This window comes from Myotis nattereri, assembly GCF_964212035.1.
Source record: "Myotis nattereri genome assembly, chromosome: 13".
Taxonomy (NCBI): domain Eukaryota; kingdom Metazoa; phylum Chordata; class Mammalia; order Chiroptera; family Vespertilionidae; genus Myotis; species Myotis nattereri.
This window is the reverse complement of record NC_138088.1, coordinates 5,690,201-5,714,868: the sequence shown is the minus strand read 5'-3', so window position 1 is coordinate 5,714,868 and position 24,668 is coordinate 5,690,201. Positions and strand designations below refer to the sequence as shown.

Below are 24,668 nucleotides of genomic sequence, written 5' to 3'. Positions count from 1 at the left end.
CTTCAAACAGCTCTTTCCCCCTCTTCCTTGCCGATGTGATCTGTGAAACAGCTTCCTCACCACGGTTAGCAAATGTGAACTATGCTCTGCTTCCTCTCACCTAGCCACAACCTCTCCTCAGTAAATAGTCCTTCCTTTTACCAGCTGGAAGCTCTGGAGGCAGTTTTCGCCCAGACGCACTACCCCGATGTATTCACCAGAGAAGAGCTGGCCATGAAAATAAACCTCACGGAAGCCAGAGTGCAGGTGAGCCTTCTGTTCAATTATTTAATTCCCTAATATTAAAACTGGCAAACTTTTTTTTTGACATCATGACTGCAGAGTGCACATTTGGCCAAAGAAAGCAAATGAAGACTATCTGTCATTTTCATGATGCACTTTAATAACATCAACATAATGTGGAATATTAGATTAGGTTGATTAATCGGTCATTCATAATTAACTAGTGATAATGTTCTACACTAATTTGTCCGCGTCTCTAAGGTACTAAATTACATCAATGCACATCCATTTCCTTGCTTTGGAAAAAAAAAAAAAAAAGAGCTGAGATGCTATTCTCAAAGCAGCTCTGACCACTCTGGGCGAAGGCCGGTCAATTGCAGAGAACTGTGTTTTCAGATGGGAACAGGGTTAGGATCTGCTTTCCAGAAATTGCATTATGGCCAACTTTTCCCCGGCACGCGGACTCTTTTAGGGAAGTGGATCCGAAGATCGTGTGCAATTTAAAAATCTTTAGAGGGCGGCAGCGAAAGGGCTGCTGAGAGATGAGCGTGGCCTGCAGTGACCGGCTCAAAGCAGGCTTTCTTTTTAGAAGCCACACGCGGTTACGTTTAAGTGCAGAGACCCGCCGAGCCCAGCAGATGTGCCCGCACACAGGGGGGCACGCTCACAGCGCTGCCTCTCCAGGCCAGCTAGTCTTTGAGCACAATTATATATTCATTTTATTTATGGGGTTTCCTCCATGCTGTTTTTGTTCTTTTTTTATGTAGGGGCTTGGGGTTAAGACTATGCAAAGATCTAATTGTAGGAAATATAATAGTTTGCTTTCAGTTCCCCTGGGTCATGTTAGTATCTCTTAAAAACCAATGGCTGAAGAGAGATAATGGAATTCTGAGCAGTAAATTGGGGGTTGTAAACAAATTATTTCCCCTATAATCAGATTATGTGATCCTGATGATTAAATCTGAACATGAATCATTGGTCATATGTGGGCAAATTAAACTGATTATTATTTGGAAATGAAAATCTCCTTTGGCCAGGATGCAGTGTCTCTTTTCTTTTTCTAATGCCAGCTTGCCAATAGCTGCCTAAAGACCGCACTGCAAATTGAGATAAATGACACAATTATTGAGCATTCAGAAGTGGAAGATCATAACTTCTCCCTGAAAGGTGCAAGGGTGAGATAGGGGCGGTGACAATTAATGCTGGGAATTGTTGTTGAGGCTGTTGTTGGTTATTATGCAAACAGACAATGGCTGGGAAGCATTTGTTTCTGAGCTCCGAGTGGGGACATGGGCTCCAGGCCTCGGTGGCGGGAAGGGAGATGTGTTTACATTTACACTGCTTGCTCATTCAAATATGATTAATGTTCTATAAAGCAGGGTCTTAATCGAAGCTGATGTTGTCAAACAATAACTAAATAGGGAAATAAACGACTCCATCATGCTCTTTCCTCAGAAGCAGGCGAACTGTCAGTGCAAAGTCATTAAAATATGATAATGAAAAATAGCTCAATTAAATGTTGTCATAGCTGTGACCTTCATTCAATTAAGACCCAAGAAAGTGTCTGCATTTTGCTTTGCATTTAACTGCCCTAAATTTAGAATATAGATAAAATCATTATTCAACGGTTGCTGATATGTGCAATTAAAAGCCAACTAGATTTAAAAAGAGAGAAAGCAAGACCGGTAAAGGAGGTTGAAATTCGGAGGCGGAGTGGGCTGGCAGGGCTCAGCCTCGGGACCCAGGGCCAGGCCGCCGGCAGGGGGAGAGGACGCCCTGGGAATAGGAGGGAGGTCTACCAAGCCTTGTTTTTTAAGCCAGGAATTGTCTCCTAGGAGAAGGGCCAGGGGGTTTGCAGGAAGGAGGAAAGAGCAGCAGGGCCTCACTGACCTCTGGGAGCACGCTGGCCGGGGCTGCCCACTGCCACGAGGCGCTCCTGCACACGCAGCCTTGGTTTCCAGGCTTCAAGGGTTCCACACCCGCCTCTGAGGAGGCCCTGAGAGCAGGTGAATCATTATTCGCTGCCTCCCAGCCCGAGCATGGCAGAGATGGTAACACCAGCTAATGCTGACCCAGTGCTGGATCGCTCTGCGCCAGGCACCGAGTGTTCTGTGCATCTGTGGTCTCCTGTAACGCTGGGGTGGCCACTATTATTCCCCGATCTGGATCATGGCCCCTGGCCACGCCTCTGGGTTTCGAGCTGCGGGTCTGCCGCTTACCCCCTGAATGACCTTGAGCAAGCTGGGTGACCTCTGTGCTTCGTGTTCTCATCTGTGAGGTGGGGACGGTGGGGCTGCCTCCCTCACAGACTGCAGTGGACTCTGGGCAAGATGCCGGGCTCCGAGTTCTAAACCAGAAGGGACTCCCGAGTCAGCGTGTCCAGTGGGTGCACTGGGCCGCTGCTCACGCACTTGTCATGATGTGCAAGAGGCGATTTCAGGGATCATCACGCATGTGAGGCCAGACACGCAGGCTCTCAGGGCAACCTGCTGGAGGTGCGAGCGGGTATATTTGACGAGAAAACCCCAGGCCGTGCTTTATAAATGGCTTCATGAGAACCCACCCCTCCAGGAAATAATTTCACGTCAAATAAATGTACTCACGTACATTCGGAATTTCCACAAAACAACACCTCACCTTTACGCTGGGCAAAGCGTTTGGAGACTTTCTGTGATTTCACACTCTTTAAGGGATGCTCGTCATGCCCTCTGCACCGGCCTTCTGACGGTTGTAGGTCTGCGGCTGCAGTTCAGGGGCGCTGCTTTGGCCGATGATGTTGAGGCGAGGGGAGTGCGCCTCGCAGGCCTGCTGCCGCAGGTGGCCCGGAGTGCTGGGCACGGCGGCCAGGCGCTGGGCTCGTGTCTGGCCTTCTGCCTCGGCTGAGTGTGCTTTTCCACCGGGGATTTAGGTTTGGTTCCAGAACCGAAGGGCGAAATGGAGGAAAACAGAGAGAGGGGCCTCCGACCAGGAGCCAGGAGCCAAGGAGTCCATGGCAGAGGTGACGTCACCGCCGGTGAGAAATGCCACTTCCCCACCCCCTGGGGACCAGGCCCGGAGCAAGAAGGAGGCCCTGGAGGCCCAGCAGAGGTGAGGCTGGCGGGACCCCGGGGCCTGCGGGCTGGTGGGCGCGCGCGGGGGTGGGAGCTCATTGCTTTTCTTTCTCTGCCAGCCTGGGGCGAACTGTGGCTCCCACAGGGCCTTTCTTTCCCTCCTGCCTGCCGGGGACCCTGCTGAACACCGCCACGTACGCCCAGGCCCTGTCCCATGTTGCGTCCCTGAAAGGTGAGTGTGGCCTGCTGGCTGGGAGCCTGGCGACGGTCGACCCACCCGCTTTCTCCACGAGCTCATGCTTGCGCCTGGGCTGGTCCAGCTCCCGGTCTCCTGTCAGTCACGCAGCGTCTGTTTCCACACGCCATCTCGTTTGTGTGCCACGGGGCCCGGGACGAGGTGGCTGTCTCAGGGTCCCTGTGTCTGATGGGGCTTGTCTGAGGGGCGCTTGTTTCAAAGTGAGTGCTCTGTGCTCATGGATTCTCCGGGTCACATCCTAGGCGGGGCCTGGGAGGGACAATCACCCCAGCTTACAGGCCCGCTGCGTCCATCCGTCCGTCCATCCATCCGTCCGTGGAGCCTGCCACCTGCTGCCCCAGGAACTCCAGCTGGCTGAGGCTCTCACTGTCAGATTTGCTGTCTTATCAGTGGCTGCTGTTGTCTGAGGATGGAAGGCACTCGGGATGTTCTGTCAGGTCCAGAGAGAGGAACCCTTATGGGCTGTCCCTCGGGGATTTCTGGGCACCCCCTGCTGGATGAATGGGCCCCAAGCCTCCTCCTCCTGCAGTGGGTCAGGCTGCTGTGCGCCAGGAGCAGGGCTGGGCCCAGAGAGGGTGGGGGTCCATGTTAGTGTTCCCCCGAGGCCTCGCCTGTCACAGGGGCCTGGGAGGTGGGGTTGCTTCCTGATAAACCCCCTCCCGCCCAAGTGTCCCCAGCTGGTTCTTTGTTACACTCTGGGGGAGGTAGGAGGGCGTGATGGAGCCTCCCTGGAGTGCCCTGAAGGGAGAGGAGGCATTCTGGGATAGGGAACAGCACGTGCAAAGATGCCGGTGGGAGGGCGGTGTGTTGGGGCGGAAAACCAGGCTTTTCTGGAGAATGGCTGGTCTGGTGGGTGCCCATGGGAGAGTGTCCAGGGATGGGAGGTGCCCGGCATGGGCCTGAGCTCGAAGGCCCGAATGCCACGCTCCTGGGTTTGGACTTTCCACTGTCGAAGGTGGAGCCTCAAAGCCTGGAGCCACGTCTGGGCGGTCCAGGGAGCTGGGCACGACGGGCTGAGGCTCAGTGCCACCAGCTCGGGCCTCGCACCGCCTAGCGCTTCCTGCAGCGCCTGTGACTGGTATGGGGGGGGGGCCGCATAGAGCCCCCCAAGCGCGTCCTGGGGACACATCCACAGGGCACTGGGCCGACAGGCGCCACCGAGGCGAGTCAGGCCCGAGGGAGGTGACCAGTGGGACGTGGGTGTCAGCCGCAGTCTGGAGTTTTATTAGAGCATTTCCATCTTCCACGTGTTGCCTTCCCGTCTTTGGGGCCAAACCTGCATACCCTGGATCGGACCGGCCTGCGGCCGCCGTTCATTCATGAGCGGGTCTCTCCCGCCTCGCGCCCCGCTCTGCTTTCTGCTTCTTTCTCCTGTATGTCCAACCCTCCCCTCCCCCCCCCCCCCCCCCCCCCCCCGCATAGGTAGCTCCACCTCAGCTCCTCCTGGGCCTGCGCCCAGCAATGTCCCTGCCTGGCCCGCCCTGACCCTCCCAGCACATGGCCACTCCAGGTGGCTCCCTGAGCAGCGGCCTGGCCTTTGGCGGCTAAGCCCTGTGGGGAGGGAGGAAAGCGAGCATTTACTGCAAACGGCTTCTGTGCTCGTCCGGCCGTGTGGTCTTGTGTTCAGTTCTGCCTTCGTAGGGGGTGCTGTGAGGACCATCAGCGAGGGCGCGGGGGCACAGGTGGCTCTGGGAGCATGGCTGCTGCTGGTTGGTGCTGAATTAGGCAAGACCGACCCCGGGTGGCCTCCGGAAGGGCTGCTTGAAGCTGGGAGTCCCGGGTCTGCCTCGGGGCTGCTGCTCACCATGGCCTGCGTCAGGCTTGGCAGCTCGGCAGGCCCTGGAGACGAGCCTGGGGACCCAGCCTCCGCCTCGGCTTTGGGGAGAAGTGTGCACCTGCCAGTCAGGTTCGAAGCATCCCTGCAGTTAATGCTCAGTGGTTTTGGGGAGCATGGGTAAGAGGGGCTGGGGCCAGGATGGCTTTCTGACCTTCCCCCAAACTACAGAAATTAAGCTCGTAGCCCAAATGGGGCCCAAGAGACTACCAACCCCAAGTTTCTAGGGCCTGGCTCAGTGCCAGGGGTCTCTGGGCTGTAACCAGCCTCCCTTCCCTTAACTGTCCCCTCAGGTAGCTGAACCAGGCTCTCCGTCTCTGGGCCTGAGCATCCCAGGGGTTGCTGGGCATCGAGGGGGCGGCCCTTGCAGCCGGAGGAGCCCCTGCGGATGGTGGGAGAAGGCGCCTTCTGGGCTTGCGAGCCCACCGCTCTTTTACAAACGAGAAGCTGAGGTTCAGGGAGGCAGAGCTCCTTGCTCACAGGTCCCTTATTCAGCCAGTCGCCCTCTGTGGTCTGGGCTGCTCCACAGGACCCATCCCCCACACCGGCCATCCATTCCCTCCCCTGCTGGGCGCTGCCGGGCGGGGCATGGGACCCCACCCCGCTTCTCCCCAGCTCTGAGGCTCCCTCCAGGGGCCGGGGCCATGTGAGCTGAGCACCACAGCCCTCCCAGCCGAGATTCCAATCTGCTGCTCCAGGCCCGAACAGCTTGCAAATGACAGAAGAAAGACATCAAAGTGATTTTCAGCTCCCAGAACCAAACCAGTGCCGTCTCCTTCCTGGGGCTGAGTGATCCTAGTGGGCCACCTAGTCTTGGACTGAAGATAGCAAGTGTCCTGGGAAGGCCTCCAGGCCTGGCCTCGCCCGAGACCTCGCTCTGGGTGCTGCTCCCTGAGGCTGCAGGCCTGTCTCAGCCCAGGCTCGAGGACTTGGCCTGGGGAGCATTCTCTGTGGTTACAAGTTGAAGGGCTCAGAGCGGGGATCTGGCGTTTAGGCTCTGGGCACTGTGTGACAGATGTGAGGTCCCTGCCCAGGACGTGCTGAGCGCCTCCGGGAGTGTGCGGGCTGCTGGGCGTCACCCAGGCGCAGTGCTCAGAAGTGCTGTGAGCAGGGACCGTGAGGCCGCTGGGTCCTGTAGCGTTTTATGGGAACTCAAATTCACTTGCCTAGAAATTATGTGGCCTTGAATGGGCTCTGGAAAGAGGGGTGCCTTTGGAATACTGGCTGTCAGCTCCTGAGCAGGCAGGCGGCTCAGTGCTGCTGCTGCCCGGGGCCCCGGCCTCTGGAGCTGCTGCATGGTGATGCCAAGCCCTGCCTCCCCCGCGAGTGGGGGGGAGGGGGCGGGCGGGCAGGCTGGGCCCTGTCAGCTCAGCTCCTGACCTCGGCCCAGAGCGTGCCAGGGACTGGGCTCTGCCTTTTAGTGTTTAGGTCTCGGGGGGAAAGTGGCCCAGAGAAGGTGAAGGCAGCAGCCACTTTGCTGAGCTCTCGCACAGACTGAGCAGTCGGCAGCGAGGAACTCCGGATCATGGTTTCTGACAAATTAGAGAGACTGATTTTGATTCCTTGAAGATACCTGTTGAGAGCAGGGGCCTGAGGCTTGGCAGCATCTGGAGAGCTGGGGAAACCAAGATCGGCCTGGGAATTGCCCTGTACTTGGACTGCGTGCGTGGCTGTGCTCCGTCTGTGATGCAGTGCGCAGTCTCCGTGCTGGGGGTGGCCGCCTGTGTGCCAACGGAGGTGTCTGCATAGGTCAGCAGGCAGCTGGGGCAACAGAGAAGGGCAGGGGGTGGGGTTGGCACTCTTGATGAACAGGAGGCCATGGCCCTTCTGGGGTGGCTGGTCAAGCAGAGTGTGCCCCCATGGTGGGGGGTGGGGGTGGCAGACTAGCCTCCATGCTCTGCTGCACAGGCTCCCAGATGGGCATCAGGCTGCCCCATCAGGGAGTGGGCAGCTGCTACGTCAGGCCAGGAATCCGCCTACTGGGACAGAGCGGGGCAACGGAAAGCCAGGCATTTGTGGGGGCTTCCTCCTTCAGTCACCCTTTCATCATCAGGCGCCCACCGGCGGGGGTCAGGCAAGGACTGGGGGCCTCCTGTGTGACTCCTCCTCATTCTCTAGCCACGTCCGCCTGCGTAAGGTACTGGCTCCTCCACCTCTGCTTCCCCTTCGGATCGCCACGGGCCTGGACTCCGAGGGCGGAGCGAGGAGCAGGAGTGAGAACACCTAGGGTGGGGTGTGGCACCGCACGTGCTCCCTGAGCACGCAGCCAGCTCCCTCCGCGCCCACTGCCAAGTTACTGGGTCCCACTCACCTTCACAGGACCTGCTCACAGGTCTGCTTCTCCCGAACGCCTCCCGTTTCTCTGAACTTCATTGCAGCGGACACCCACCTTTTTCTTAAGCCCCATTGTTCCAACGTTTGGCAGTGGTGGGCGTTCCTTCCCGCCCCGGTGGGACTCCTGGCCAGGCACCCATCCTCTCCCTGGCTTTCCAGGGCTGTGCACTCGGGATGGATGGGAGGACTCGCCTGGCCAGGGTGCAGCTAGTGTGCTCCTTGATGGGTGTGCCATGGAGACTCACATAAAAGGCAGCGGGACCTGCCCCAAGCCAGGAGGGTTTGCATGACAATAACGGGGTCCAGACAAAAAGCCTCAGCAATGCAAAGAATTTCCCTGGCTGACTGAATGGCCAGCCTTGTGTTCACAACTCATTCAAGCAGAGGAGGTTATTAATGGCCAGGGGAGGTGCTGGGGTTTGTTCAGGGGAAGTGCTGGCCACAGGATGGCGGTGTGTGGGGGCGGGAGAGCCACAGGCAGCGAGGCCTGCTCCCCGTGCACTGAGTCCAGCGCCTTGAACCTGGGACTCGGAGAGCCGGGTGTGAGGTGGACACCAGCTGCGCTGCCAGGGGAGAGCTCTCCGAGCTCCGTCCGCGCTCAGATGCAGAGTCACAGCCCCTCTCTGGAGCTGGGCGGAGGCCTCGCCGCGGACTTTCCCGCAGCAGAGCAGGCAGGAGGGGGTGGCAGCCTTCGGGGCCAGTCGGGCATGTCGGGGCACCCAGTCCCTGGTGTGGCTCTCTGGAGTTAGGCCTGAGGCGACAGAGCAGCAGAGCAAGGGACTGAGGCCTGATCCCTCCTCCTCCCCCCTCCCTCCCCCTCCTGAGCAGGGGAGGCGCTCCAGCTGTCCCAAGTGAGCTGGGCTGGGAGGAGCCTGGAGGCGCTTGGCCTTCTGGCCACACCTGCCTACATGGCTGAGCTCGGCCTTCCAGGACTGGAGGCTGAGGGACTGAGGGAAGTGTGTGGACAGGGTCTGGCCGTGGCCTTCCTGAGAGCAGGGCCTCTTCGTTAGCCAAGGACATGCCCTCCCTTTGTGACGGTGGCCTTGGCCTCTAGGCCTGGGCAACCTGTCTGGGTTCTGAGACTGCAAGGGCTTTACTGGCCAATCAGCATTCACCCTCCACGGCTAGCCTCTGCTGAGCCCTGAAAGCACTCCACACCCCATTCCTCTTCAATCACATTCCCTTCGTGTTGTGATTTTGTAAAAAACGCAATTTGTAAAAATTGTTGTGCTGTGAAATATAATAATCATTAGAAACATTTCATAGAACACGATTAACGATTAAGGAAGGATTAGTGAATGAACGATCTTAAACACCTATGTAACCACCCTCGGGGACTTTGCCTGTACCCCGAAACCCCTGAGTCCCTGTACCCCTTTCTACTCATCTCACCTTCCTTCCCCTAAATAAAACCTTTTGCTGACTTTTATGGTAATAGCGCTTTGCCAACCTCCTAAGCAGGCTTTCTGAAACACTATTGTTTAGTCTTGACATATTACATATGTAATCTATAACAATAAAAGGGTAATATGCTAATTAGACCTGATGTCTTCCAGACGTCATTCCGGATGTCCTTCCTGACGAAGCCAGGGCCAGCCCAAGGGAAGCCAGCCAGGGTCCTGGGTGCCTGCTGGCGGCCGGAGGAAGGAAGCCCGGGTCCCTGGTACCAGAGGGAAGCCGGTGCCGGCAGCTGGGGGAAGGAAGGCCTACTCTTGAACGAATTTTTGTGCATCGGGCCTCTAGTATGTATATAATATACATACAATATACAGTATGTATATTTCATGTCTGGCCTCTTTGGGTCAGCACATGTTTGGGAGATTTGTCTATATAATTAGGGTTAGTTATAGATTCTTTACGATATTCTAAGTACAAGATCGGATTTCTCTAAAGACAGACAGAGTGTTCCCTTCCCAGTCGTTTTCCTTCTTGTCTGTGCCTGCAGGAACCTCTAGGACAGTGTTGAATGACAGTGGTGGTCACAGTCATCTTGGCTTTATTCCATGTTTTATAACAATCTTATTGAGATATAATTCACATAACATACAATTCGTCCGTTAACATGTATAACTCAGTGAATTTTAGTACATCTAGTGAGCTGTGCAACGGTCACTCCGATCAGCTCTAGAACATTTTCATTTCCCTGTGCTGCTAGCAGTCCCTCCCTGACCAGGCAGCACAGCCCGTGTGTCTCAATAGATTGTGGACATTTTGCATGAATGGAATCATACATTATGTGGTCTTTGTGACCAACTCTTGCCTTCTTCTTGATCTCTTGGGAGAATTCTCAGGGTTTCGCAATTGTGTTAATTTTTTTTAGATACCTGGTATCAACCGAAGATATTTTCTTCTTGCCTGAGTCTTCTAAAAGTCTTTGTTTAATTATTATTTTTTTAAAAAAATCATGAATATGAGTGGATGTTGAATTTCATCAAATTCTTTTCTGCTGCTGTTGAGAGGATCACGTGGGTTTTCTTTCTCAATATATTAACACAGTAAATTACATGGATTAATTTTTTACATGTTAAACCAGCTGTGAATTCTTGGAATAAACCTAATTAGATGTGACAAGTTACCATTTTCATAGCTAGTTGGATTTTGGTTGGCTAATATTTTGTTTAAGGTCTTTGGTCCTGAGGAAACTGTGATGTATATATATTTTAAAAGCCTCCATTCCAGGTTTCGGTATTGCGTTCCTTTACCCTAAAACGTAATGTGAAGCAGCAGCAGGCCTGCCGGCTGGCTTGTTACCTCTCCTGACATGAGGACTGACTGTGTTTGGCCGGGCAGTTGTGCTGCTGCTTTGCCCGGGGTCTCGTGAAGGTGGAGGTGCAGTCCGATGGCGGCTGGGGCTGGTGCATACGAGATGGAATTGCTTCTGTGTCTGGTGCCTTGGCAGGGATGCTGGGAGGCTGGGAGCCCTCTCTCCCCACACGACAGGCCTATGGGGAGGGGTTAGATGGTGTCTGGGCTCCCAGAGTGTAAGAGCAGAAGGTGCCCGGCCTCCTTAAGACTCACACTCAGACCTGTGCTGCTTCTGCTGCATTCTGTTGATTAAATCAATCACAGAGTCAGCCCAGACTCAAGTGGGGGGGACTGCGCATGGGTGTGTAACTGGGAGATGGTCCGTGGAAGGCCCTCTTTGGAGACTAACTGGCACCGTATTAAGGATACTCTGGCTTCATGACATGAATCTAGTACATGTGGTTGAACCCACCTTACCTCCCAACCCTGACTCTAAAGTACTTTTAGGGAACTGGCAATGCCTGACTCACCTCTGCCCCTAACACAGAGTTTGGTGCAGAGTAAAAGGTGGTGGGATTTGGGGAAAGATGGGAGGAAGTTCATGCTGCTGTGGCCTGGGGGACTGGCCTCACTTAGACTCTGAGTCTAGCACCCTGGCCCTGGGCCACGGCCACCTCCTGGACCCCAGAACTACTGGGACCTCCTGTTCTTCCGGGCGCCCACTGAGAACCCCGCTTTGCCAGACTCTGAGCCAGAGGCTGAGCATCTGGTAGTAAATGAGACACAACCCTACCCTAAGGGGCTTGCAGGCTGGGGATGGGCGTGGCGAGACAAATAGATCAACAAAGAATTCCATGTCATGTGGCACAGTCACCTGCCCTTGTAGAGGCCACGGAGCACCTGCAGGCTACGGGGGAGCTCGGGGGAGGAGGAACGCTTTCTCTGTGGGAATGAGGAAGGCTTTCCCACGGAGATACTTGAGTTGGGCTTCAAGGAAGTGCAGGCCTTGTCCAGTGGGCATGGCACTCTGGGCAGAGAGAAGAGCATGAGCAAAGGCATGAGGCTGGCAGGGCTGGTAGGTTGAGGAAGGTTGGATGGAGCCATGGTCCTGGGAGAGGAGCATGGCGTAGCCTCAGGTCGGCCCAGGCTCTGGAGTCAGACCAGCCACGGTCCAAGCCTTCTTCTTGCTGTAGGTTCAACTTAAGGCAGACCCAGTCTCCTTGTCTGTGACATGAGGATCATGGTGACCTTCCCTGGTAGTGCCTGTGGTCGGTGGAGTGTGTATGGGCCTGGCACATCCTAGGGTCCAGTAGGTGCTGGCGATGTTGGTAGGACTGTGGTGAGGCCCAGAGCTCACTAGGGACCTGTTCAGGCTCAGGTTTACAAGGAAAGCAGCTGGGTCAGCCCTAGCCCCTCCCAGCCTGGCTGATGTCAGGAGGACTTGGGTGGAGACTGAAGAGCCGTAAGGAATCTCCTCGATGAGTAACCCCTGCTTTTCCTGGATCCAGTGGGGGTCACTGAGGCCCGGAGAAGGGAACAGGACTTCCCAGGTCACACTGTGTGTCGGTCAGACGTAGGACAAGTCAGGGCCCCGGTGTCCCGCCCTGTAGCCCCCTCACCCTGTATTGATTCTGTTCCTTTTACAGGCACCTGCTGTCATTCTCTGGCTTTGAAAACTGCAGCTCACTTTCCAGAAGCCATTTCCTATGGGTGCTGATGGGTTTGCCCTTCCTGTTAATCAATGGGGCCTGGAGTGCAGGGAGCTGAGTGGAGGCTCTGGCCTGTGCCCAGGGGCGGGAGAAGCTGCCTGCCCATCCAGAGTCTGGCTGCTGCTGGAAGGAGTGGGCAGTGCTACCTGGCGCTGCCCTGCCTGGGACGCATGTCCCTGCTGCTCCTGGGGCTGTGCCCGTGTCCTTGGATCTGGGTCATTGTCTGTTTGCTCTTCGGAGACATCCAAGCTGAAATGGGAGCCTGGCGCTGGCCCCGAGACTATCATAGAGAAGGGAATGGCTGGTGAGCCCACTCCTGTGAAGGAGTTTGCTGGGCGCATGAGCAGGTGGGGGACAGTGGGTGTAGAGTGACACCTGGAATAGAGGCAGGGCGGGGCTTAGCTCAAGTCACCAGACTAACCTGCCAAATTAACCGGGGAGTTTTGGCGTTAAGCAGACTGGGTAACTTTGTAAGGACTACAATTTTCCTTACCGTGGGGTATTGGGGAAGCTTAGAACCTGAGAAAGGGCCCTTTGAGGAAGTAAAATATGCCAACTTGGTCAGGAAAGATAGCTCTCCCTCGCTTTCTAGTGTTTACTCTGCACCAAGCAGGACGTTTTAGTTTTGGGATCAGGAGTGTAGGGTGAGGATGGGCAAAGGACACTTACAGCAAGTTTGGGAGGTACGGTGGGCACAAAAGAAACTCATGGGAAAAGGGCAATTAAAACATCCAACAGAGACAGCAGTGCTTCAGGGGTTCCATGGTAGAAGCCGTCTGGGTGTGAATTTGACCTTGTTGTGGTTTGATTATTGGTGAGCACACTTAGCCACAGCATCTAAAAATCTATGCTTCAATACTGTAGGCTGTTGTACCAACATTCCCATTCAGATGCTCCTTGTGGACTATGAATAACCGGTATTATCACTCACCAATGTTTGTTTGTTTGTTTGTTTTACTATAAAGTAAAAACGGAGCTGCAGAACCTGTGGTACACATCTCGTGAGCCCACACACCTGCTTCCTTGCTCAGGTCTGACCCCCTAGCCTGGACGCTCAGCTGGAAGCCAGGGTGCGGGACCCGCCGTGGCCGTGACCAAGGCAGCCCACGGGCCCCTGCGTGAGGACGTGCCATCGGCAGAGACGAGACAGAACTAACTTAATTTTTTTCTGTCAGTCTCTGTAGTAGATCAATTAAACTGCCAAGGAGATCAAATATTTCAGACTGTATTTATTACATTAAGTATTTATGTTCAGGCCAAGCCTTTAAAGCATGATGTCATAGAGGAATGTAGGCTGATTGGATCAATTCAGCAGGATTTGCTGTAGCTTAATGGAAATCTAATTGTATGTTTTAATTTAGTGTCCAGGAGGTATTGTGTTCTCCAAACAAAACAGCGCTCAGGCTGCAGCCAGTGGCCAATGGCTCTCAGGACCTTGGTGAGGGCAGGTGGCGGGGGCTGGGAGCAGGTGTGGCCTTTGGAGGCGCCACCAGCTGTGGGCTGGTTGCATCCCAGGCAAACGGACTCACTGGCTTTGAACCCACAGAATGGGAAGGGAGCCGGATGTTGCTGGTGGATTTTGCATGGTGAGCCCGCCAACAACCCTAGCGGAAGCAGAGGCCACTCCAGGCATGGAGGCTCAGACCGTCTTCAGGCCCTGCGGCCTCCTGGGGAGCGCATCTGTCCCATCATCCGAAGGAAAGGAGACAGGACCACCAGTCGCAGAAAGGACACCATTTAAATGAGGGTAATATCTGGTTAGTTTAGAAAGAGTGGAAACTACAATAAAACAAAGGAAAGTATAAATATCATTCATAACCTAGTACTCAGAACCAACCACTAGGAATATTTGGTATGGGTACATTTGTTTTCTTCCCATTTATCTCTAATAAATTTATGTATTTTATAACTTATTTGGAAATTCTAAAATTTAAAAGTTGAAATTTATAAATATTTTCTATTTCTAAATAAATTTATATATGTACAAATACACCTATGATCCTCTATGGATATGGTACATGGCCATACATATATGTATACCCATATATACTGTGTGTATGTGTATTAGGTATTCATGGGTATGTATGAATATACACATGTATACATGTACCCAAAAGGGGTCATATTAACTTACTGTTCCTGAACCTACTTTTTAAACTTAATATTTTATTATTATTTTTTTCATGGCACTAAATATCCTCCTGGAATGTAACGTTGTCATAGCTTTAGTGTGCCCTTTCCCTGTGACTACTACTTGGCTGGCAGGTTACTCTGCTGTTGCTATGTGCCACCCTGGGAATTTTCTTTGTAGCTAATTTAAATTTTAGTTCATCCATGATTATAGCTTTTTTATTGCTTAAAACAACAACAGCAGCAGCAACAACATACTACAGCCCGGGATCTGGAAATCTAGTAACTAAAAGGTGGAACTTAGAGTTTGTTTGGCTTACCCCTCAAGAGTCTGTTGGCAGAGTAAGTTCTTCTCCTTTTGGGTCAGACAGGACGGGCTCACCCAGGACCCGTGGAGCCGGGGAGCAGGTGGGGGCTGTGCTGGCACCCGGGAGGCGCGGTGCTGGGGGCACGCTCAGTCCGGTTGCGCCTTGAGGCAGGTCTCAAGGCTCAGCCTGCGGGTCCTCGGGTGGGGGGGGGGGGGGCGGTGTAGAGGACGCTCAGAACATCTGAGTTCTTCAGCTGACCGTGGAAACGAATTGGTAATCGGAACACACTGTGAATTGTGACTTAGACTTGCCCTTTACTTGGCGTGGGTTATGGAAATAACACCTGTTGGAGGACTTAGTACCGGTGCTTTGCAGAATTTCTCTCAGGTGCGGAAGCCAGGCTGGGACAGATGGAGAGCAGCCCAGGGCTGTCAGCGGTGGGGCCAGCAGCCAAAGTTCACACGCGTTCCTCCCGCTTCAGCTCTTGGGCCCATCCGGCCTGTCTGCGGGCTTTGATAAGGGCGAATTGGTTTCGGAGTCAACAGTTTCTAAGGCAGCGGTTCTCAACCTGTGGGTCACAGCCCCTTTGGGGGCCGAACGACCCTTTCACAGGGGTCGCCTAAGACCATTGGAAAACACATATATAATTACATATTGTTTGTGTGATTAATCACTGTGCTTTAATGATGTTCAATTTGTAACAGTGAAATTGGGGGTCACCACAACATGAGGAACTGTATTAAAGGGTCGCGGCGTTAGGAAGGTTGAGAACCACTGGTCTAAAGTGTCTTCGTCACCTCCCTGATGTAATGAAAGAGAGCCCGAGCCCCTGTTTGGGCTGACTCTGTGCCCATCGCTGACAGCCGCAGCAGGTGGTCTCAAGGTCCCTCCAAACATCGCCTCTGTGACAGCTCCTGCTGTGGCCAGCCGTGACCTCAGGCCGTCCTTCAGGGCACTGCTTGCTTGCCTTCTACTGAATGGGCCCGGGTTACTGTGCATTTTGAGCTTCTTGGCTGTTGTATAACAATGTCAATAAACATTGTCTGTTTGCTCAATGTTGCCCATCAGTATGTCTGCCCTCGGCAGCCACATTGCTCTCTAGTTTGAGGCAGTCTCCTCAATCAGGCGACATGTGGGAAGTGCACTTGGAAGAATCTTTAAGCTCTTGGGGAGGCCCTGGGCCTGCTGTACACGGGCAAAGTGCATGCATTTGGGGTCTGGGTTTTCCTCTGCTGCCCCGGGTACCGCAGAGGACAAAGCTCCACGTGTGACTCTGGGTTTCCATGGTGTCCAGGCTGATGAAGGTGTCTGGGCAGGAGACGTGGACACATCTGCTGATGCTATTGGTACCGTGAAATTATGGAGAAAACGAGAGTTAGTTTTATAAAGATCCTATTTGTGGAAAAATTTTTTCTTTGTTAAGAAATGGTTATAGGAGTTAAGAGAGATGCTGGTTGTTGGACACTTTATATGTGATTGTAATCACTGAAATTCTGAAAAGGTAAGTTGAAGTTGAAGAAAACTCAGCTTTGTAATTCACATCGCATTGTAAAACTCATTTTTTTGTTGTTGAAAGAGATTTAAAAACTTGTCCACTGTAGCCCATACTGTGCAGTTTCTCTACAACATCTGCCAGGGGGCCTTCGGGGTATCATGACCAGAACCATCACTCCCAGAGAGCCCGCTTCCCATGCATGGCATGCTGATGGCAAAGAATAGAAACGCTCTTACTCTCACTTCCGTCTTTGCTTCTATTCCACTCTCCACACCTAGAGTTGGAAGCAGTTACCTCATATCCACTGTGCCCGGGGTCACTCAGCTAAATTGTCTTACCTCTCACCCCTCTCCCTCTCTCCTCCCACTCTCTAGTCTGATGGTCTGACCATGACATAGGGGAGAAGCACTTTATCCTCCTTTCTTCCTACAGGTTCTGCCTCTGGTAAGGCAACCCACAGCCATATAGTGTCACAATGAGCTCACTGCGAAGGCATATTGACCACATGCTGTCCTGCTGAGCCACGCTCCCCTCTGCAGTTGGGTTGTTGGCAGAGATCACAGACTTCACAGCTTCCTTGATAAATATCATTGCATTCGAGCTGTCTCCTTGTTTGCCTTTGGTCTTGTCTGTTGTGCAGACGGCCTCCCTCGGTCTTGCCGTCTACATTCTGATCTGCGATTCTGTGTTCTCACCCAGGGAAGGGCAGGGCGAAGGGAAGGTGACTCCCACGGCTCATTTTCAGCATTCTGCGTGTGACTGTTCACCTGTGAGCACCGGCCCCTGTGTGGGCACTTGAGCTACTGGTCAGACGGGGTGTAGATGAGGAAAGAGGGTGGCACCTGTGAGGGGCTGTATGCAGGAATTTGGTTGGCCTGCGTGGGTCTGCTGCCCTGCTGTAGAAATGCCTACCCAGCAGTCGGTGCGGAGTCTTGGGACAGAGGCTGGGCTCCAGGGATGCGATGCTCCCTTAGGCAAAGCCGGGCAGGTAGGCCAGGTGGAGGGTGTCAGCCCGTGGAGGTGAGGCGGTCTGTTGGGGTGAAGGACATTCAAGGTCTTCACCCATGGAAGAACCATAAAGGGGTCTTCACAGCCTTGGGTGCTCCTCCTCTTTCTGATAACCTTGACGTGTACTCTCTTTTGGTTCAGGTTTAAGAATTTATTTTATTTTGTTTTCGTTTTAATTGTGGTAAAATACATATAAGATGAAGTTTACCATCTTAACCAGTTCTAAGTGTACAGTTCAAAAGTGTTAAGTACATTCCTATTGCTGTGCAACCATCACCAGCCTCCATCTCCAGGCCTTTGTCATCTTCCCAAACCGAGACCCTCCCCATCAGACCAGAGCTCCAACTGCCCCTCTGGTCCCCTCCCCGCAGCCCTCTCTACTTCCTGTCTCTATGACCCGCCTACTCTCGGCAGCGCCTGGAGGTGGAATCACACAGAATTTGACATTTTCAGCCTGGCTCAGTTCACTCAGCACGGTGTTCTTGAAGTTCATCCATGTTGCAACAGGCGATAGGATTTCCTTTTTTTATGGCCTCATCATACTGTGTTGTCTGTTTAGCGCTGACAGTTTTAACCAGCTTCCCAGAGTCCTTGTGTCCCTCTGGTCCTCAGTTTCCCCATCTGTTCAGTGTGGGGGGCGAGCTGGATGGTGTGCCCGGGCTCCTCTCTCCTGCAGCCGCAGTTCTGTGAGCGAGGCTCTTGCCCCGGAATCTGGGTTCTGCAGGCCAGTAGTGCGGTTATTGGTGGCTTCTGTGGTATGTGACCTAGCGGGGCAGGCTGTGGACCAGGGAAGGGAGCCCCTGTCTTGTCCAGGTGGCACTTGGTCCTGCAGGTGACACAGTCATTGAGTCTCAGACCATGTCACTCCCCCTTTGATGCTTACCTTGGAGCAAGAGTCAGCCTCAGACAAGCTGAGCGGCCCCTCCTGGGTGGCCTGACTGGGGCTGGATGCCCAGGGCGGAGCCTGAAGACAAGGCCTCCCAGGTCCCGCACAGCCCACGCCCCAGGAAGCCCCCCGTGACCTGAGCACGTACCGAGCTCAGAGCTCTGGCTCCCAGCCCCCTGCAGCACCTCCTCATATGTGCGGACGGCGTCTAATCCAGTCTTCCTTCCTTTTAACATTCACTTAGAATTAAAGCCATGTTTCTGAAATTAAAAGAAGTTCATGTTCATTGTAGGAAAATGAGAAAAATTCTACACAGACACAGAGGAAACATCTCCAGTATTCCTACTGCCAAGCGGGCTCACTTTCTTCATAGTTCAGTGTCTCCACATGTGCGCTCCCCAGTAGGGGGAGGTGTGGAGGGAAGGCAGCTTCCTTCCCAGTCACCCCCATGGCGGGGCGGCGGTGGTGGTGGTGGGGGGAGGGCAGCCTGGGCTGTGGCTCTGGCACTGTTCCCAGAGGTCCAGCTCTGCCCCTTAGTATTTAACCTCAGTCTCCTCATCTGTAAAAGGGGCTCACGACAGAGCCTACGTCCTGGAGCGGTTCGGAGGTTGTGGTGCCCAGGGTGGCATTGGCTCTGGTCCCCACAGCTCTCAGAGAGGGCTCTGCTGCGCCTGCGTGTGGGCCTCTGCCGGGAGGCCTGCGGTGCCTGGGGGGATGCGGAGGGCGGTGGTGCCCGGCACACGAGGGTTGGAAGGCCATACGGGGTTTCGATGAGTTCAACAAGTATGGGTTTTGGTCCAAAGCACTCTTTTTGCAATGCTGCTTTTCCCAAAGCCGGTGAGTAGGTTCAGAAAGGGCTGAGGGACCGGTGGGGCAGGAATGGAGCGGCTGGCTTTGCTGCCCGCCCCCAGGCCTCAGGCCCAGGGACAGGCACTGAATCCCAGTGTCCATGGCAGGGCCGCGGTGGGCCATCCCCTCTCCTGGTGAGGTCTGGCTCCGCAGCCCTTCCCGCTGGCCGCAGGCCGAGGCTGCTTCCGCTCGCTGCTCCTGCAGGACCACAGTGGGGGCCACCATTCAACCTATCCAAGGGGCTCCTAAAGTCCCTCAAACCATGTTGTGTTGGCAGCTAAGTCTACCCACCCCATCTGGATGCAAGGTCTGTGCACCCCCGGCCTCCCCACCTGCCCATCTGGGCCCTGGCAGCCCACAGGCACCCCTCAAGGAGGGGGAGGTACCAGCACTCCGAGCACTGCTCAGCTCTCCTCTTGGAACTCAGATGGCCCATAGGACCATGGCCAGACACTCCATATCCACCCCCCCCCCAACACCTTCCTCTCTGTTTGTCCCCATCTTGGAAATGGCACATTCATTCATTCATATGCTCAGGCCCAAACGTAGGTGTCATCTGTGACTCCCTTTCCATTACCCTTCTAGCAGTCCATGAGCAACCCGCTCGGGCTCTCACCTTTGGCAAAATCCTGGATCCGGCGCCTCCCGCCACCTCCCCGCCCGCTGGGACTGCAGGGCTGCAGCAGCCTCCCCCACCCCTGGTGCAGATAAGGTCGAGGCTCTCTCATCAAACCACCCAGACACCCATCTGCCACCCCCCTCAGCTGCAGCCTCTGGCTTTAGTCACTCAAAGCACCCTGAGACTTCTGTCCCCACGCCTGGCGGCTGTCCTGTTCTCCCTACTAGCTGTCAGGCTCTGCACATGCACACACTATCTCTCCGACTCGCGCACTCAGGTCTCTGCCAAGCACCGTGTTCTTTTTTTTTTTTTTTTTGGTGTTTCTTCTTCTTCTTTTTTTTTTTAATGTTTTTAGTTAAATCTTTATTGTTCAGATTATTACATTTGTTCCTCTTTTTTCCACCCCATAACTCCCCTCCACCCATTTCCCATCCCACCCTCCTCTCTCACTCCCCACCCACTGTCCTCATCCATAGGTGCACGATTTTTGTCCAGTCTCTTCCCGCATCCCCTTCACCCCTTTCCCCCCCAAGAATAGTCAGTCCACTCACTTTCTATGCCCCTGATTCTATTATAATCACCAGTTCATTCTGTTCATCAGATTATTCACTTGATTTTCAGATTCACTTGTTGATAGATGTGTATTTGTTGTTCATAATTTGTATCTTTACCTTTTTCTTCTTCCTCTTCTTAAAGGATACCTTTCAGCATTTCATATAATACTGGTTTGGTGGTGATGAACTCCTTTAGCTTTTTCTTATCTGTGAAGCTCTTTATCTGACCTTCAATTCTGAATGATAGCTTTGCTGGATAAAGTAATCTTGGTTGTAGGTTCTTGGCATTCATCACTTTGAATATTTCTTGCCACTCCCTTCTGGCCTGCAAAGTTTCTGTTGAGAAATCAGCTGACAGTCGTATGGGTATTCCCTTGTAGGTAACTGAGTTTCTTTCTCTTGCTGCTTTTAAGATTCTCTCTTTGTCTTTTGCTCTTGGCATTTTAATTATGATGTGTCTTGGTGTGGTCCTCTTTGGATTCCTTTTGTTTGGGGTTCTCTGCGCTTCCTGGACTTGTAAGTCTATTTCTTTCACCAGGTAGGGGAAGTTTTCTGTCATTATTTCTTCAAAAAGGTTTTCAATATCTTGCTCTCTCTTTTCTTCTGGCACCCCTATAATTCGGATGTTGGTACGTTTGAAGCTGTCCCAGAGGCTCCTTACACTGTCTTCATATTTTTGGATTCTTTTTTCATTTTGCTTTTTTGGTTGGGTGTTTTGGTTTCTTCGTATTTCAAATCATTGACTTGATTCTTGCGATCCTCTAGTCTGCTGTTGGGAGTCTGTATAATATTCTTTATTTCAGTCAGTGTATGCTTAATTTCTAGTTGGTCCTTTATCACCACCTCGAGGGTCTCATTAGATTTCTTGTAGGTCTCATTAAGTTTATTGGCAGTTTCTAGAAAATTCTTGAAAAGTGTGGTTTTGAACTACTCCAGTAGTTTGCTTTCCTCCATTTCTGTCATTTGTGTCCTTTTTTCTTTGTCTCCTCATTTTTTATGCTTCCCTGTGTTGTTAAAGTGGTGTTCTGTGCTAAGTGTCCACTAGGGTCCCGTGGTTCAGCCTCCCCAATTACCTGAGGTAGACACTCTTGGTGAACCCCCTTGTGGTCTTTGTGCACAATCTTGTTGTAGTTAAGCCTTGATTGTTGTAGGTATCACTGGGAGGAATTGACCTCCAGGCCAATTGGCTGTGAGAATCAGCTGTGTCTGCAGTGGGAGAACTTCTGTGCTGGAGACACCCCTCCGGGGCAAGACTTGCTTCAGTGGGGCTTTGGTGCTCACTGAGTTTGCCCCCTGAGTGTGTCCTTTATGGTTCCATGGAGCTGCAAACTGGACGGTCCCACTCTGACCTCTGGGTACATTGGCTCCTGGATCTCTAGGGAGGTACTAATCTAGCCTCTGCCTTAGGCTATCCAGCAAAAGCCTCCCTGCAGGGCTTGGGGGGGGGGGGCAGGTCAACAGGGCGGGGCTAGCAGTTATGGCTGCTCTCAGTCTTGCCCTCAGAGGCTCCGTTTCTCAATGTCCCGGTAATTGCTGCAAGCCCCTCTGAGAGAAAGCTGCCCTCAAGTTCCGACCGATGCCAGACAGTCCCGCTTCTCCCATATGAGTCTGGGTCCCCAGAGACTCGCCTGGAACTGGAGCTCAGAGCCTGAGACTCCCTCCCGATTGAAAATGACAACCACACCCTTAGCCGCCAGCCGGCTCCATGTGCGCTTCTGTACCTTAGTATTTTACTTATGCACTGTGCCTCCTCTGAGTCTTGGTAAACTTTTCTCTTTCCTTCCAGTTGTAGAATTTCCACTCAGCCAGCCTTCTTGTGGTTCTGGATGATGTCCGTTCCGTCTTTTAGTTGTAGTTGTTTTTTTTTTTAAAAAATATATTTTATTGATTTTTTACAGAGAGGAAGGGAGAGAGATAGAGAGTTAGAAACATCGATGAGAGAGAAACATCGATCAGCTGCCTCCTGCACATCTCCCACTGGGGATGTGCCCGCAACCCAGATACATGCCCTTGACCGGAATCGAACCTGGGACCTTTCAATCCGCAGGCCAACGCTCTATCCACTGAGCCAAACCGGTTTTGGCTTAGTTGTAGTTTTGAAGTGGTTGTTTGAGGCAGCAAACTCTGGTGTTTACCTATGCCGCCATCTTGGTTTCTGGATGGTGTTTCTTTCCAAGCACCGTGTTCCATTCACGTAGCCACAGCACTCACCACTGTCCTGGGCATCAGAGACGCAGCCTCTGCATATCCCTCTCCACCAGAGGTGTGCCAGGTGCCCGTGGGCAGTCACTGAATAAAGGCAAGGCCGGGGATGACCAATGGAGAGGGGGCTTCTCCCAAGGAGTGTGCAGAGGGCTGGGCAAGGCCGGTGGGCAGGTGGCGCAGGGCCAGTGGGGCCGGACTGGTGGGCAGGTTGGGCCGGGCAATGGCTCTGAAACCCCATCCACACAGGGGTCTGTGCTAAGTGCTGGCCAAACTGGTTCCTTCCAAGGTCCTCAGCCTCAGTCCACAGCGCCCTGAGCTCTCACTTACACTCTAAGGATGTTCTTGGGCAGAAGAAATGCCCAATGGTTCTGCTCATAGCTGGCTAGGCCCAACTCAGTATTTATGTAGCCACTGGGTGAGTAGTTCTTATGAATTAAGAGAAAAGTAATATATATATATTTTCATTTGTAAACAGCTACCCTGATTTCCGATGGGTGTGAGCCCAGCGGGCTCTGTGGCTTCTGTGACCTTGGAGTCATACTGGAGGCCCCACCCCCTCTTATGTTCCACGTGGATTTTTGCGTGGTGCTTGCAAAACAGAGCCACATTCAGCTTCATGAAGATGTGATGCCCTTGAGAGGACTCGGCGTGCTCGGGCTGAGGCTCCTCTCTGCGGAGCCTGCGTGGCATCCGGCAGATGTGGCTGGCTCTCCCCGACTTTCACCCTTAAAGTCTCACCGCAGGCCCCTGGAGTTCTTAGGGTGTTTTGCACACAGTTTGGGGATTGTGGACTCATATCATTAGGCCCTATAATGACCCTGTGAGGTAGGTATCTTTCCATTTTACAGAAGTAGAAGTTAAGGCTCAGAGAAGCCAAGATACCAGCCTCAGACACACGGGTGATTGGTGAGGGCACCGGGACTGGCCAGGTCTCTGATGTCCTGACAATCCCTGGGCCTACCCGCTGGATCTCTTGAGTTGTGCAGCTTCCGGGGCCGGAGCATTTGTGACCTCGCCCTTGAGGTCACAGAACCACAGTATGAATCAGCCCTTTGCTCCCACTGCAGGTCCTGGGAGACGATACAGACAGTGACGGCAGCTCTTGTGCTTCCTCCTTGCAGGGGGCCCGCTGTGCTCTTGCTGTGTCCCCGACCCCATGGGGCTCTCCTTCCTCCCGCCCTACGGCTGCCAGAGTAACCGCACGGCCAGCGTGGCCGCCCTGCGCATGAAGGCCCGCGAGCACTCGGAGGCCGTCCTGCAGTCGGCCAACCTCCTGCCAGCCACCAGCAGCAGCCCCGGCCCCGCGGGCAAGCCAGCGCCCCCTGATGGCAGCCAGGACAAGACCCCTTCTGCCAAGGAACAGAGTGAGGGTGAGAAGAGTGTATGAGGGAGAGCCACACCGGCACCCTCCCCATCCCTGTTCCTCCCAGCCTCAGCCCCACGGAAGACGCAAAAGAACAAGGCGAAGCTTGCACCCAGAGCCTCCCGGACTCCGGAAGGGATGAGACCACAGCTCCCCTGCTGTCTGGGGAGTGCCTCTGGCATCCTGCCAGCGGCCCGTGTTGTCCTGGCTTCTTTGGTGACAGGTCCTGATGACACTGGTGGCACCGGAGCTGACTCTGTGGTGGGACCTGTCGGGTTTCCTTCTGTGCCCAGAAGTCTTGGGGGGAAGTAGAGTTGCTGCCCCCATCCCCTTCCTGTCCATTTCCTGGGCTGCCATGGATGGTCTGGTCAACCCAAAGAACTGTGACATGAGACGCCCAGGGCTATGACATGGGACTGCCCTTGGTCCACTGAGAACCAGGAAACTGCTGTAATTCCAACCAACTCTTATTCCCTCTCCCAAGTCCAGCAGCCATGCCCCCCTTCCTCTTGTCGAAGTCTATTGGTTGTGGGCTTGGCTAGTTCGAAGGTGAGAGGATGTGGGGTGGGAGAGGCTGATGGGGCGCAGCCTCTCTCGGGTACACGGTGGCTCTGCCCCTCGCAGTTCTCACTGGCTCTTGTGGCCACACAGGCTGCCGGCTCCGGGAACTGGGGCCGCATCCTGACACTGCCGGCGTGGAGTGGCGTGGCCGCCCGTGGTAGGCCTGCCTTTCCGGACTGGCCTCTCGGTCAGTGGACAGCAGCGCTCTGGTCCAGGAAGCTGTGTGCCCTCGGAGCGGAGGGGCCCCAGGATGCCTCTGACACAGGTCGCATCCGGACTACCTGTCCGCGGTCCCGGCACGCAGAGGGAGCTCTCCGGTGGTGGTTTGGCTTTTTAACTGAAGGGAAAGTAGGAGACAAGATGAGAGCGGTGTACTCGCAGAATGAGCGTGGGCGAGGGCTTCCTCGGGGGCCGGGAGCTCATTCCAAAGGGCCAAACCGCAGACTCATTGTTGGTCCAGGCGAGGGCGTCTGTTTCCTCACCTTCTCTGTGTGGGTCGTGGACTCGAAGAGATCAAAGGGGAATGTGCAATAGCGCGGG

At 53.9% G+C, this 24,668-nt stretch overlaps 1 protein-coding gene across 1 annotated transcript in view; it reads left to right on the top strand.

Moving 5' to 3' along the window:
• The window catches only part of DRGX (dorsal root ganglia homeobox), a gene marked incomplete at both ends in the record, with an annotated part of 28,632 nt that extends 5,041 nt beyond the window's left edge, over window positions 1-23,591 (top strand). The window contains 4 exons of the mRNA XM_081104834.1: window positions 145-246; window positions 3,131-3,309; window positions 3,392-3,504; window positions 23,326-23,591. Coding sequence (XP_080960960.1) covers window positions 145-246; window positions 3,131-3,309; window positions 3,392-3,504; window positions 23,326-23,591 — 660 coding nt within the window. The remainder of the gene's footprint in view (window positions 1-144; window positions 247-3,130; window positions 3,310-3,391; window positions 3,505-23,325) is intronic.
• Between the last annotated feature and the right edge of the window lie 1,077 nt (window positions 23,592-24,668).